Genomic DNA, 15,000 nt, shown 5'->3' with positions numbered 1-15,000 from the left:
GTTGGGTCAGTACCATATTAACATGTCCAGTTGGATGTTGGGTCAGTACCATATTAACATGTCCAGTTGGATGTTGGGTCAGTACCATATTAACATGTCCAGTTGGATGTTGGGTCAGTACCATATTACCATCCAGTTGGATGTTGGGTCAGTACCATATTACCATCCAATTGGATGTTGGGTCAGTACCATATTAACATGTCCAGTTGGATGTTGGGTCAGTACCATATTAACATGTCCAGTTGGATGTTGGGTCAGTACCATATTAACATGTCCAGTTGGATGTTGGGTCAGTACCATATTACCATCCAGTTGGATGTTGGGTCAGTACCATATTAACATGTCCAGTTGGATGTTGGGTCAGTACCATATTAACATGTCCAGTTGGATGTTGGGTCAGTACCATATTAACATGTCCAGTTGGATGTTGGGTCAGTACCATATTAACATGTCCAGTTGGATGTTGGGTCAGTACCATATTAACATGTCCAGTTGGATGTTGGGTCAGTACCATATTAACATGTCCAGTTGGATGTTGGGTCAGTACCATATTAACATGTCCAGTTGGATGTTGGGTCAGTACCATATTACCATCCAGTTGGATGTTGGGTCAGTACCATATTACCATCCAATTGGATGTTGGGTCAGTACCATATTAACATGTCCAGTTGGATGTTGGGTCAGTACCATATTAACATGTCCAGTTGGATGTTGGGTCAGTACCATATTAACATGTCCAGTTGGATGTTGGGTCAGTACCATATTAACATGTCCAGTTGGATGTTGGGTCAGTACCATATTAACATGTTCAGTTGGATGTTGGGTCAGTACCATATTACCATCCAGTTGGATGTTGGGTCAGTACCATATTAACATGTCCAGTTGGATGTTGGGTCAGTACCATATTAACATGTCCAGTTGGATGTTGGGTCAGTACCATATTACCATCCAGTTGGATGTTGGGTCAGTACCATATTAACATGTCCAGTTGGATGTTGGGTCAGTACCATATTAACATGTCCAGTTGGATGTTGGGTCAGTACCATATTACCATCCAGTTGGATGTTGGGTCAGTACCATATTAACATGTCCAGTTGGATGTTGGGTCAGTACCATATTAACATGTCCAGTTGGATGTTGGGTCAGTACCATATTAACATGTCCAGTTGGATGTTGGGTCAGTACCATATTAACATGTCCAGTTGGATGTTGGGTCAGTACCATATTAACATGTCCAGTTGGATGTTGGGTCAGTACCATATTAACATGTCCAGTTGGATGTTGGGTCAGTACCATATTAACATGTCCAGTTGGATGTTGGGTCAGTACCATATTACCATCCAGTTGGATGTTGGGTCAGTACCATATTACCATCCAATTGGATGTTGGGTCAGTACCATATTAACATGTCCAGTTGGATGTTGGGTCAGTACCATATTACCATCCAGTTGGATGTTGGGTCAGTACCATATTAACATGTCCAGTTGGATGTTGGGTCAGTACCATATTAACATGTCCAGTTGGATGTTGGGTCAGTACCATATTACCATCCAGTTGGATGTTGGGTCAGTACCAGTGATTGGTGAATTGTACTACTATTCATCCTGAATCATTAACGAGTATATAAATAAACTAAGTATATAAAAGAGGAAATAGTTAACAAGGCAGTTTCAATTACCATATTAACAATGTACAGGGATACTGGAGTGATGGAGGTAGATACAGTGGGGCAAACAATTATTTAGTCAGCCACCAAAAGTTCTCTTTAAAAAAAAATCACCCCCATTTATTCAGTAGCCTAATCAAACTGTTACCTGGTTCCCTGTTAACTGGTTTACCCTTTATACGGCCTGTGTCTAATGAATGAAAGCCTGAATTAATGTAATCATTAACTTTATTGCCGAAAACAAATAGGCACTTTGGTGCAGGCTGTATATCTATCTACCGAGATGTTGTCCTTCCTGGTGATTTCCCTCGTGCAGCTTCCTGTTTCCACCATGGTGCTTGAGCCTATTACCTTGTCAAAACCACTATATTTCTCCAGTTTGGCCTACGTTAATCATGTTCGCATGAGCTAGTCTATCCAGAGAAAGTAAACTCGGCAACATGTTGTATTCTCAAGGGGAGAGGGAACATGAGCTCCGGACGAATTAGAACCTTTTAACACTACGAATAAGGAACATTTGCCGGCTCCAAACCCTCTCAATACGTGACTGGTAGCATTAAGCTTCGCCACTCAAAGAATGGAATACTCCTGGGCAATACTCCTGGGTTTTAAAAAGTGTATTATCTTGATTTAAAATCTTTGTCTTTCTTTCTACACTGAGTAGAGAATAACCCAGTATACAATGAGTAGAGAATAACCCAGTCTACACTGAGTAGAGAATAACCCAGTCTACACTGAGTAGATAATAACCCAGTCTACACTGAGTAGAGAATAACCCAGTCTACACTGAGTAGAGAATAACCCAGTCTACACTGAGTAGAGAATAACCCAGTCTACACTGAGTAGAGAATAACCCAGTCTACACTGAGTAGAGAATAACCCAGTCTACACTGAGTAGAGAATAACCCAGTCTACACTGAGTAGATAATAACCCAGTCTACACTGAGTAGAGAATAACCCAGTCTACACTGAGTAGATAATAACCCAGTCTACACTGAGTAGAGAATAACCCAGTCTACACTGAGTAGAGAATAACCCAGTCTACACTGAGTAGAGAATAACCCAGTCTACACTGAGTAGAGAATAACCCAGTCTACACTGAGTAGAGAATAACCCAGTCTACACTGAGTAGAGAATAACCCAGTCTACACTGAGTAGATAATAACCCAGTCTACACTGAGTAGAGAATAACCCAGTCTACACTGAGTAGAGAATAACCCAGTCTACACTGAGTAGAGGATAACCCAGTCTACACTGAGTAGAGAATAACCCAGTCTACACTGAGTAGAGAATAACCCAGTCTACACTGAGTAGAGGATAACCCAGTCTACACTGAGTAGAGGATAACCCAGTCGGATAACCCAGTCGGATAACCCAGTAACTCAGTAGAGGATAGCTCTGTTTGATCAGCTTCTATCTCAAGGCCATCAGACTGGTAAACAGCTTCTATCTCAAGGCCATCAGACTGGTCAACAGCTTCTATCTCAAGGCCATCAGACTGGTCAACAGCTTCTATCTCAAGGCCATCAGACTGGTAAACAGCTTCTATCTCAAGGCCATCAGACTGGTCAACAGCTTCTATCTCAAGGCCATCAGACTGTTAAACAGCTTCTATCTCAAGGCCATCAGACTGGTCAACAGCTTCTATCTCAAGGCCATCAGACTGGTCAACAGCTTCTATCTCAAGGCCATCAGACTGGTCAACAGCTTCTATCTCAAGGCCATCAGACTGGTCAACAGCTTCTACAGTGCCTTGCGAAAGTATTCGGCCCCCTTGAACTTTGCAACCTTTTGCCACATTTCAGGCTTCAAACATAAATATATAAAACTGTATTTTTTTGTGAAGAATCAACAACAAGTGGGACACAATCATGAAGTGGAACGACATTTATTGGATATTTCAAACTTTTTTAACAATATCAAAAACGGAAAGATTGGGCGTGCAAAATTATTCAGCCCCTTTACTTTCAGTGCAGCAAACTCTCTCCAGAAGTTCAGTGAGGATCTCTGAATGATCCAATGTTGACCTAAATGACTAATGATAATAAATACAATCCACCTGTGTGTAATCAAGTCTCCGTATAAATGCACCTGCACTGTGATAGTCTCAGAGGTCCGTTAAAAGTGCAGAGAGCATCATGAAGAACAAGGAACACACCAGGCAGGTCCGAGATACTGTTGTGAAGAAGTTTAAAGCCGGATTTGGATACAAAAACATTTCCCAAGCTTTAAACATCCCAAGGAGCACTGTGCAAGCGATAATATTGAAATGGAAGGAGTATCAGACCACTGCAAATCTACCAAGACCTGGCCGTCCCTCTAAACTTTCAGCTCATACAAGGAGAAGACTGATCAGAGATGCAGCCAAGAGGCCCATGATCACTCTGGATGAACTGCAGAGATCTACAGCTGAGGTGGGAGACTCTGTCCATAGGACAACAATCAGTCGTATATTGCACAAATCTGGCCTTTATGGAAGAGTGGCAAGAAGAAAGCCATTTCTTAAAGATATCCATAAAAAGTGTTGTTTAAAGTTTGCCACAAGCCACCTGGGAGACACACCAAACATGTGGAAGAAGGTGCTCTGGTCAGATGAAACCAAAATTGAACTTTTTGGCAACAATGCAAAACGTTATGTTTGGCGTAAAAGCAACACAGCGCATCACCCTGAACACACCATCCCCACTGTCAAACATGGTGGTGGCAGCATCATGGTTTGGGCCTACTTTTCTTCAGCAGGGACAGGGAAGATGGTTAAAATTGATGGGAAGATGGATGGAGCCAAATACAGGACCATTCTGGAAGAAAACCTGATGGAGTCTGCAAAAGACCTGAGACTGGGACGGAGATTTGTCTTCCAACAAGACAATGATCCAAAACATAAAGCAAAATCTACAATGGAATGGTTCAAAAATAAACATATCCAGGTGTTAGAATGGCCAAGTCAAAGTCCAGACCTGAATCCAATCGAGAATCTGTGGAAAGAACTGAAAACTGCTGTTCACAAATGCTCTCCATCCAACCTCACTGAGCTCGAGCTGTTTTGCAAGGAGGAATGGGAAAAAAATTCAGTCTCTCGATGTGCAAAACTGATAGAGACATACCCCAAGCGACTTACAGCTGTAATCGCAGCAAAAGGTGGCGCTACAAAGTATTAACTTAAGGGGGCTGAATAATTTAGCACGCCCAATTTTTCAGTTTTTGATTTGTTAAAAAAGTTTGAAATATCCAATAAATGTCGTTCCACTTCATGATTGTGTCCCACTTGTTGTTGATTCTTCACAAAAAATACAGTTTTATATCTTTATGTTTGAAGCCTGAAATGTGGCAAAAGGTTGCAAAGTTCAAGGGGGCCGAATACTTTCGCAAGGCACTGTATCTCAAGGCCATCAGACTGGTCAACAGCTTCTATCTCAAGGCCATCAGACTGGTCAACAGCTTCTATCTCAAGGCCATCAGACTGGTCAACAGCTTCTATCTCAAGGCCATCAGACTGGTAAACAGCTTCTATCTCAAGGCCATCAGACTGGTCAACAGCTTCTATCTCAAGGCCATCAGACTGGTAAACAGCTTCTATCTCAAGGCCATCAGACTGGTCAACAGCTTCTATCTCAAGGCCATCAGACTGGTCAACAGCTTCTATCTCAAGGCCATCAGACTGGTAAACAGCTTCTATCTCAAGGCCATCAGACTGGTCAACAGCTTCTATCTCAAGGCCATCAGACTGGTCAACAGCTTCTATCTCAAGGCCATCAGACTGGTAAACAGCTTCTATCTCAAGGCCATCAGACTGGTCAACAGCTTCTATCTCAAGGCCATCAGACTGGTAAACAGCTTCTATCTCAAGGCCATCAGACTGGTCAACAGCTTCTATCTCAAGGCCATCAGACTGTTAAACAGCTTCTATCTCAAGGCCATCAGACTGGTCAACAGCTTCTATCTCAAGGCCATCAGACTGGTCAACAGCTTCTATCTCAAGGCCATCAGACTGGTCAACAGCTTCTATCTCAAGGCCATCAGACTGGTAAACAGCTTCTATCTCAAGGCCATCAGACTGTTAAACAGCCACCACTAACATTGAGTGGCTGCTGCCAACACACTGACTCAACTCTCTGTCTCAAGGCCATCAGACTGTTAAACAGCCACCACTAACACAGAGAGGCTGCTGCCAACATACTGACTCAACTCTCTGTCTCAAGGCCATCAGACTGTTAAACAGCCACCACTAACATTGAGTGGCTGCTGCCAACACACTGACTCAACTCTCTGTCTCAAGGCCAGCAGACTGTTAAACAGCCACCACTAACACAGAGAGGCTGCTGCCAACACACTGACTCAACTCTCTGTCTCAAGGCCAGCAGACTGTTAAACAGCCACCACTAACACAGAGAGGCTGCTGCCTACATACTGACTTGAAATCATTGGCCACTTTAATAAATGGATCACTAGTGACTTTAATAATGCCACTTTAATAATGTTTACATACCCTACATTACTCATATGTTTATACTGTATTTTATACCATCTACTGTATCTTGCCTATGCCGTTCTGTACCATCACTCATTCAATATATCTTTATGTACATATTCTTTATCCCCTTACACTTGTGTTTATTAGGTAGTAGTTTTGGAATTGTTAGTTAGATTACTGCACTGTCGGAACTAGAAGCACAAGCATTTCGCTTCACTCGCACTAACATCTGCTAACCATGTGTATGTGACAAATAAAATCAAATTTGATGTCACAAGTTATAGAAAATTGACATGTGGTTTTCATGAGGAGGAACGTGTCCTCAAAGTGGCCAACAGCTGGTTCAGAGAAGGTAAACTACAACAGACCCCTCAGGTGAGGTGTTATAGTAGGTAAACTACAACAGACCCCTCAGGTGAGGTGTTATAGTAGGTAAACTACAACAGACCCCTCAGGTGAGGTGTTATAGTAGGTAAACTACAACAGACCCCTCAGGTGAGGTGTTATAGTAGGTAAACTACAACAGACCCCTCAGGTGAGGTGTTATAGTAGGTAAACTACAACAGACCCCTCAGGTGAGGTGTTAGAACCACGTGTTAGGTGTCTTGAACACTGCAACCGTGGTAACCACTCACCTCGCGTCGCCGTGACGCCCAGCAGCTCTGTTTGATCTTCCAGACGACTGCTGCAACCAGGAGGAGGGACAGGAAACAGCTGGGAGGAAACAGGAAGAGGAAGAGTTAGCTACAGGAAGTGTGTGTGTGTGTGTGTGTGTGTGTGTGTGGTTTGTGTGGTTTGTGTAATTCAGTGTGCGTAGAGAGAACATGACAATGGATTTCACTGTGGTGTGTGTGTGTGTGTGTGTGTGTGTGTGTGTGTGTGTGTGTGTGTGTGTGTGTGTGTGTGTGTGTGTGTGTGTGTGGTTTGTGTAATTCAGTGTGCGTAGAGAGAACATGACAATGGATTTCACTGTGGTGTGTGTGTGTGTGTGTGTGTGTGTGTGTGTGGTTTGTGTAATTCAGTGTGCGTAGAGAGAACATGACATTATACCCACAGAGGTTCTTCCAGAATGACACAGCTGGCAGACTGACAGAAGGAGTGTGTGTACTGTACATACTCCAGACTCTTTTCCCTAGCCAGAGTGATGTGACCTCTATACTGGTCTGGACACCATTCCCTAGCCAGAGTGATGTGACCTCTATAATGGTCTGGTCTGGTCACCATTCCCTAGCCAGAGTGATGTGACCTCTATAATGGTCTGGTCTGGACACCATTCCCTAGCCAGAGTGATGTGACCTCTATACTGGTCTGGACACCATTCCCTAGCCAGAGGGGTGTGACCTCTATAATGGTCTGGACACCATTCCCTAGCCAGAGTGATGTGAGCTCTATAATGGTCTGGACACCATTCCCTAGCCAGAGGGGTGTGACCTCTATAATGGTCTGGTCTGTACTCCATTCCCTAGCCAGAGTGATGTGACCTCTATACTGGTCTGGACACCATTCCCTAGCCTAAGGGGTGTGACCTCTATAATGGTCTGGTCTGTACTCCATTCCCTAGCCAGTGATGTGATCTCTTTACTGGTCTGAACACCATTCCCTAGCCTGAGTGATGTGACCTCTATACTGGTCTGGACACCATTCCCTAGCCTGAGTGATGTGACCTCTCTACTGGTCTGGACACCATTCCCTAGCCAGAGTCATGTGACCTCTATACTGGTCTGGACACCATTCCCTAGCCTGAGTGATGTGACCTCTATACTGGTCTGGACACCATTCCCTAGCCAGAGTGATGTGACCTCTATACTGGTCTGGTCTGGACACCATTCCCTAGCCTGAGTGATGTGACCTCTATACTGGTCTGGACACCATTCCCTAGCCAGAGTGATGTGATCTCTATACTGGTCTGGACACCATTCCCTAGCCAGAGGGGTGTGACCTCTATACTGGTCTGGTCTGGACACCATTCCCTAGCCAGAGTGATGTGACCTCTATACTGGTCTGGACACCATTCCCTAGCCAGAGTGATGTGACCTCTATACTGGTCTGGACACCATTCCCTAGCCAGAGGGGTGTGACCTCTATACTGGTCTGGTCTGGACACCATTCCCTGGCCAGAGGGGTGTGACCTCTATAATGGTCTGGACACCATTCCCTAGCCAGAGGGGTGTGACCTCTATACTGGTCTGGACACCATTCCCTAGCCAGAGGGGTGTGACCTCTATACTGGTCTGGACACCATTCCCTACCCTAGTGATGTGACCTCTCTACTCGTCTGGACACCATTCCCTACCCTAGTGATGTGACCTCTCTACTCGTCTGGACACCATTCCCTACCCTAGTGATGTGACCTCTATACTGGTCTGGACACCATTCCCTACCCTAGTGATGTGACCTCTATACTGGTCTGGACACCATTCCCTACCCTAGCGATCTGACCTCTATACTGGTCTGGACACCATTTCCTACCCTAGTGATGTGACCTCTTCACTCGTCTGGACACCATTCCCTACCCTAGTGATGTGATCTCTTTACTGGTCTGGACACCAGACTAGTCCAACGCTCTAACCACTAGGCTACGCTACGGCCACAGTAATATGGCTTAGATGTGTCTGAAAAATATATATATATTGAGCTTCAATGTCAGGATATAATGTTAGCTAGCTAGCTAACAACTGTTGATAGGAGAGAAGAGTGGCTTGGTTTCAGCTTTGCGTCACAGCTCGGTGCATAGAACATCTAGATTTCCAATATGGGCACGACACATTTCTTACTTTGAATTAGACTGTATGATCTATAATCCTAATTCTGTCTATCATTTTCTTTTTCTCCTTCAACAAAAATGAAATATTAGCCTTTTAGCCCCCGTGTAGTTTAGTTAATTAGCTCAGATAGCAGAGAAAATATGGTTTTGAGTTACATCAACACCCTTCTCAGTCTTTCAAACAGAAGGCACTTTTTATTTTATTTTTTAAATAATGTGTTTATTAATTTCCAATAAAAAATTAAATAAAAAAGACAGCAATTAATTGGCATTCATTGTCCTGTTGAATGGGCCAATTTAGAGGACAGAACTAAACTGAACTCACACATACACAAAATCAAACTAAATCCTCGGGGTTCCATGGCTATAGCGAAGAGAGCAGGTGAAATAGGGCACCCATGTCGGCACCCCTTGAACAGGCGGAATGACTGGGACATCTCCTGATTGGTTACCACGGAAGACATTGGATGTGCATAAATAATTCTTATCCAATGAATAAATTCCTTTCCAAACCTGAAATGCTCCAGAACCGACATCATATACTTCCACTCAATCGGATCAAACGCCTTCTCTGCATCAAGAGCTATTACCACTGCCTCAACCTTCTCTGCATCAAGAGCTATTACCACTGCCTCAACCTTCTCTGCATCAAGAGCTATTACCACTGCCTCAACCTTCTCTGCATCAAGAGCTATTACCACTGCCTCAACCTTCTCTGCATCAAGAGCTATTACCACTGCCTCAACCTTCTCTGCATCAAGAGCTATTACCACTGCCTCAACCTTCTCTGCATCAAGAGCTATTACCACTGCCTCAACCTTCTCTGCATCAAGAGCTATTACCACTGCCTCAACCTTCTCTGCATCAAGAGCTATTACCACTGCCTCAACCTTCTCTGCATCAAGAGCTATTACCACTGCCTCAACCTTCTCTGCATCAAGAGCTATTACCACTGCCTCAACCTTCTCTGCATCAAGAGCTATTACCACTGCCTCAACCTTCTCTGCATCAAGAGCTATTACCACTGCCTCAACCTTCTCTGCATCAAGAGCTATTACCACTGCCTCAACCTTCTCTGCATCAAGAGCTATTACCACTGCCTCAACCTTCTCTGCATCAAGAGCTATTACCACGGCCTCAACCTTCTCTGCGTCAAGAGCTATTACCACTGCCTCAACCTTCTCTGCGTCAAGAGCTATTACCACTGCCTCAACCTTCTCTGCATCAAGAGCTATTACCACTGCCTCAACCTTCTCTGCATCAAGAGCTATTACCACTGCCTCAACCTTCTCTGCATCAAGAGCTATTACCACTGCCTCAACCTTCTCTGCATCAATAGCTATTACCACTGCCTCAACCTTCTCTGCATCAAGAGCTATTACCACTGCCTCAACCTTATGATCGTGATACATTGAAAAGACGTCTCATACACTACAGTGTATGTAGTGTATATGTCGGCCCGGGATAAAACCTGTCTGGTCAGGGTGTATGATGTCGGAAATTTATGTTTTCAATCGGTTTGCCAATATCTTTGTCAACACCTTGTTTTCTATGGGGAGTAACGACACGGGGCGATAAGACGACATCTCCATGGAATCTCCATCTTTTTTCAAGATCAGTTGTAGCCTCATACAGTGTTTGCGGGAGTTTGGCATTTTCTTTGGATTGTTTAAACATTCCATAAGTGGAGCTAGACTGGCGCAGTACTTCTTATAGAATTCTATTACATATCCATCGGGCCCAGGGAGGGGCCTTGCTGTTTGGAAATGGTGCTATCGCTGTGTTAATGTCCTCTAAAGTTATCCCTGCATCGAGTGCAGAAGCTGCCCCCCTGTCTAGTTTAGGAAGTTCACATTCAGCGAGAAAGCGTTCCATAGTTTGTGGATCAGTAGCATCAATATTACTGTTTTACCCTTCTTGTCTTTTATTTTGTGAATAGCTCTAGATGCCTGTAACATGCCTTAGCCATCTTGCTAATCATTTATGTGGTTTGTCACCCAGTTCAAAATAACTTTGTTGCGTTCTAGCAAGTAAGTTTCCAAAGGATGGTAATTGTATTCATATTTAACTTTGTGATCTTCTCAAGGACTGTATACGAGGAATTCGTCCTAAAAACGTTCTCTTGTTCCCCTAACTCTCTTTCAGTCTCTCAGCCTAGTATTGGCACGTTTCTTCCTCTCTGATGTATAAGAAATAATGTAACCTCTAATCACAGCCTTTAGAGATTCCCAAAGGGTGGAGTCGTCAACATCCCCCGTGATGTTAGTTCCGAGTAAAAAGGCAATCTGCTCCTTCAAAGAAATAAAAAGAGTCTCATCTTTCAACAGGTCTGTGTCTAAGCACCACGATCGCCGACCTGTCGAGTTTCAGCACCAGACAGAGGTCCGTAATTAGGTGATAGATAACCGACACAGCTGCTAAAATTAGTTTGGAGTCCAACAAAAAAGAGTGAATTCTGGAATATGATTTATGAACTGATGAAAAGAAAGAATAATCCCTGTCTGTTGGGTGCGTCCGTCTCCAAATATCGACAATGTTAAGGTTTGTCATCAACGTATTTAGACAGACACTGGCATTTGATTGTTGAAGTGACCTTGATAACTGTTTATCTAAAAGAGGATCTAACGTACAGTTAAAGTCCCCTCCAACAATAACACTTGTATCTGAGATATTTGGTATGGCCTTAAATACCCTTTGGAAAAATAATGGATCATCGAAGTTTGGTCCATATAAATTGACCAAGGTTATTGGTTTCGAATTCAGTATACAAGCCACAATAACATACCGACCATTAGGATCTGAAATGGAGGTTGAGTAAACAAAAGGAATGTTTTTCCTTATTATTGCATCCAAGTTAGACTGGTATATCTGACCGATCCAGCCGACTCGTAGCTTGGCCTGAGCAGAGTGTTTAATATGAGTTTCTTGAAGAAGCTCTATGTCAGCACCCAATGATTTAAGATGAGAAAAAACCTTAGCTCGTTTCACCACATGCCCTAAGCCATTACAGTTCCAGCTGACTATCTTTATTCCACCTGGTCTACTCTGTGCTGTCACTATGTAGCATTTCTTATTTTAGAGCAAATTGTTGCTGTCATACAAAACCCAGAAGAAAAACGTCCCGCCGTGCGGGAGCTTGTCATGCCACCTGTATTAATAATAAACGTGAACATAAAACACATACCCCATCCCCCCTCCCGTCCCTTTACTGAGTGACTTCCCCAAACGAAGCACTCCTTGGCTAACACACAAACCTTAGGGTGTCTAGACATACAGCTTGAACTAACTCGTCGTCTATAGATGCTCCGCATATAAACTAATATTAAATAACACATAACACTTAAAACCTGTTGTGACTAGGGGGCAGTATTTTCATTTTTGAAAAAAAAAACGATCCCGTTTCAAACGGGATATTGTCTGTGAGTATAACAGAAGTGATGTTGCAGGAGAAAGCCTGAGAAAAATCCAATCCGGAAGTGCCCCAGGTTTTGAAAGCGCTGCGTGCCAATGAGTCCCCATTGAGCTGTAAATGTGTTATGAACCAGCTTACGCTTTCTACGTAGTCCCCAAGGTGTCTACAGCATTGTGACGTAGTTTTAAGCATTTATGTTGAATAATAGCCGTAGGCGGCTACATTACGTAAGTGGTCACCTGATGGCTCCTGGAGAAAATCTCGCGTAAAGTACAGAGGTAGCCATTATTCCAATCGCTTCTACTGAGAAACCAATTGTCCCGGTGGATATATTATCGAATAGATATTTGAAAAAAACCTTGAGGATTGATTCTAAACAACATTTGCCACGTTTTTGTCGATATTATGGAGCTAATTTGGAATATTTTTCAGAGTTGTATTGACCGCAATTTCCGGTCGATTTCTCAGCCAAACGTGAAGAACAAACGGAGCTATTTCACCTACAAAAATAATATTTTGGGAAAAAATGAACTTTGGCTATCACCTGGGAGTCTCGTGAGTGAAAACATCCGAAGTTCATCAAAGGTAAACAATTTAATTTGATTGCTTTTCTGATTTTCGTGACAAGGTTGCCTGCTGCTAACTAGGCATAATGCTATGCTAGGCTATCGATAAACTTACACAAATGCTTGTCTACCTTTGGCTGTAAAGCATATTTTGAAAATCTGAGATGACAGGGTGATTAACAAAAGGCTAAGCTGTGTCTCAATATATTTCACTTGTGATCTTCATGAATTGGAAGATTTTCTAGGAAGATTTATGTCCGTTGCGTTATGCTAATTAGTGTCAGATGATGACAACGGTCCCGTTCATGGGATGGGGTGTCACTAGAGGTTAACTCTCACGTTAGGGGGTGAGTGGCGTTAAAACATGATATGCTAAACAATGCTATAATAGCCACAACATATCACCTACCATATAAGTCCCCATTTCTGATCTTCTGATGGAAAAGACATTCAAACACATTCCTGGCCTGTATTTAGCCATTTAGCCGGCTGACACAGCCGTTCTGTATCCTCAGCCAGGGAGCTTGCTTGTCAAGAACAGATCGTCCTCTTTTGGGTTGTCAAACGTAAGTGTTGATCCTTCGACTGTCACCTTGGACAGGTTGGCTGGGAAGAGGAATCCATATCGGATGTTGGCCGCCCTGCATTTGTTGCGAACCTCATCATACTCTTTCCGTTGGTTCCTCACCTCCAAGGTAAGATCTGGGTAGAAAGACACCCTGGCTCCGTTGTAGTTAAGGGGGAACTTTTGACTTGCCAGCTTGAGGATGAGATCCCTGGTCTGGGGATAGTGCAGCTGTACAATGAATGGCCTCCTGGGTTTCCCTTTCTCAGTGTCCTCCTGGATCCCACATATTCGGATGTTCTGGGGTCTTGAATGCGACTCGAGCATTTCCAGTCGGGCTTTCAGGGTTTTGTTGTAATTTTTGAACGTTGCGCACTGTTTCTCTATGTCCTGTAGCCTGGCCTCGTGATCGACTGTCGTCTGCTCAACCTCATGCACCCTTCCCTTAGTTGCTTTCGCTTTTGGCCAAAGTCCCAATACTCTTTGAGATATCAGCCAACCTGTCCACCTTCTTGCTTAGTGAGTTTATGGCAGCCAGTATGTCACTTTGCGTAGGCTCTGTGGGGATCTCTTGGAAGCTAGCCTCTTCAGCTAACTCCTCGTGGGTCGGCGACGTTGAAATTGGTTCTCATTTAAATGATCTTGTTTAGCGCTCCCTTTTTTTGTGCCTTTTCCCTTTGTCATATTTGTTTGAAGTTCTAGGTCGTGAGAGGTTAAGATAAATACTGTTTCAGAATAGAGAGGAGCTCTAGCAAAGCACGTCTCCTCCATAGCACGTCTCCTCCATACTCCATAGCACGTCTCCTCCATAGCACTCTACTCCATAGCACTCTACTCCATAGCACGTCTCCTCCATAGCACCTCTACTCCATAGCACCTCTACTCCATTTCACCTCTACTCCATAGCACCTCTACTCCATAGCACGTCTCCTCCATAGCACGTCTCCTCCATAGCAGGTCTACTGCATAGCACGTCTCCTCCATACTCCATAGCACGTCTCCTCCATACTCCATAGCACGTCTCCTCCATAGCACGTCTCCTCCATAGCACTCTACTCCATAGCACGTCTCCTCCATAGCACGTCTCCTCTATAGCACTCTACTCCATAGCACTCTACTCCATAGCATGTCTCCTCCATAGCACGTCTCCTCCATAGCACGTCTCCTCCATAGCACGTCTCCTCCATAGCAGGTCTCCTCCATAGCACGTCTCCTCCATAGCACGTCTCCTCCATAGCAGGTCTCCTCCATAGTACGTCTCCTCCATAGCACGTCTCCTCCTTAGCACGTCTCCTTCAAAGCAGGTCTCCTCCATAGCACGTCTCCTCCATAGCACGTCTCCTCCATAGCACGTCTCCTCCATAGCACGTCTCCTCCATAGCACGTCTCCTCCATAGCACGTCTCCTTCAAAGCAGGTCTCCTTCAAAGCAGGTCTCCTCCATAGCAGGTCTCCTCCATAGCAGGTCTCCTCCATAGCACTCTCCTCCATAGTACTCTCCCCCATAGCACTCTCCCCCATAGCACTCTCCTCCATAGCACTCTCCTCCATAGCACT

The 15,000-nt window shown here is 44.1% G+C and overlaps 1 protein-coding gene across 3 annotated transcripts in view; it reads right to left on the bottom strand.

Annotated features, from left to right (window-relative positions):
* atrn (attractin) overlaps positions 1 to 15,000 on the bottom strand; it is a 236,715-nt gene that overhangs the window by 44,688 nt on the left and 177,027 nt on the right. For all 3 annotated transcript variants that reach the window (XM_031787623.1, XM_031787624.1, XM_031787625.1), the window contains exon 26: positions 6,773 to 6,851. In XM_031787623.1, the coding sequence (XP_031643483.1) occupies positions 6,773 to 6,851 (79 nt within the window). The remainder of the gene's footprint in view (positions 1 to 6,772; positions 6,852 to 15,000) is intronic.

The sequence above is a fragment of the Oncorhynchus kisutch genome, linkage group LG14 (assembly GCF_002021735.2).
Source record: "Oncorhynchus kisutch isolate 150728-3 linkage group LG14, Okis_V2, whole genome shotgun sequence".
Classification (NCBI taxonomy): Eukaryota; Metazoa; Chordata; class Actinopteri; order Salmoniformes; family Salmonidae; genus Oncorhynchus; species Oncorhynchus kisutch.
The sequence above is the reverse complement of the archived record's forward strand: the minus strand, read 5'-3'. Positions and strand labels throughout refer to the sequence as shown.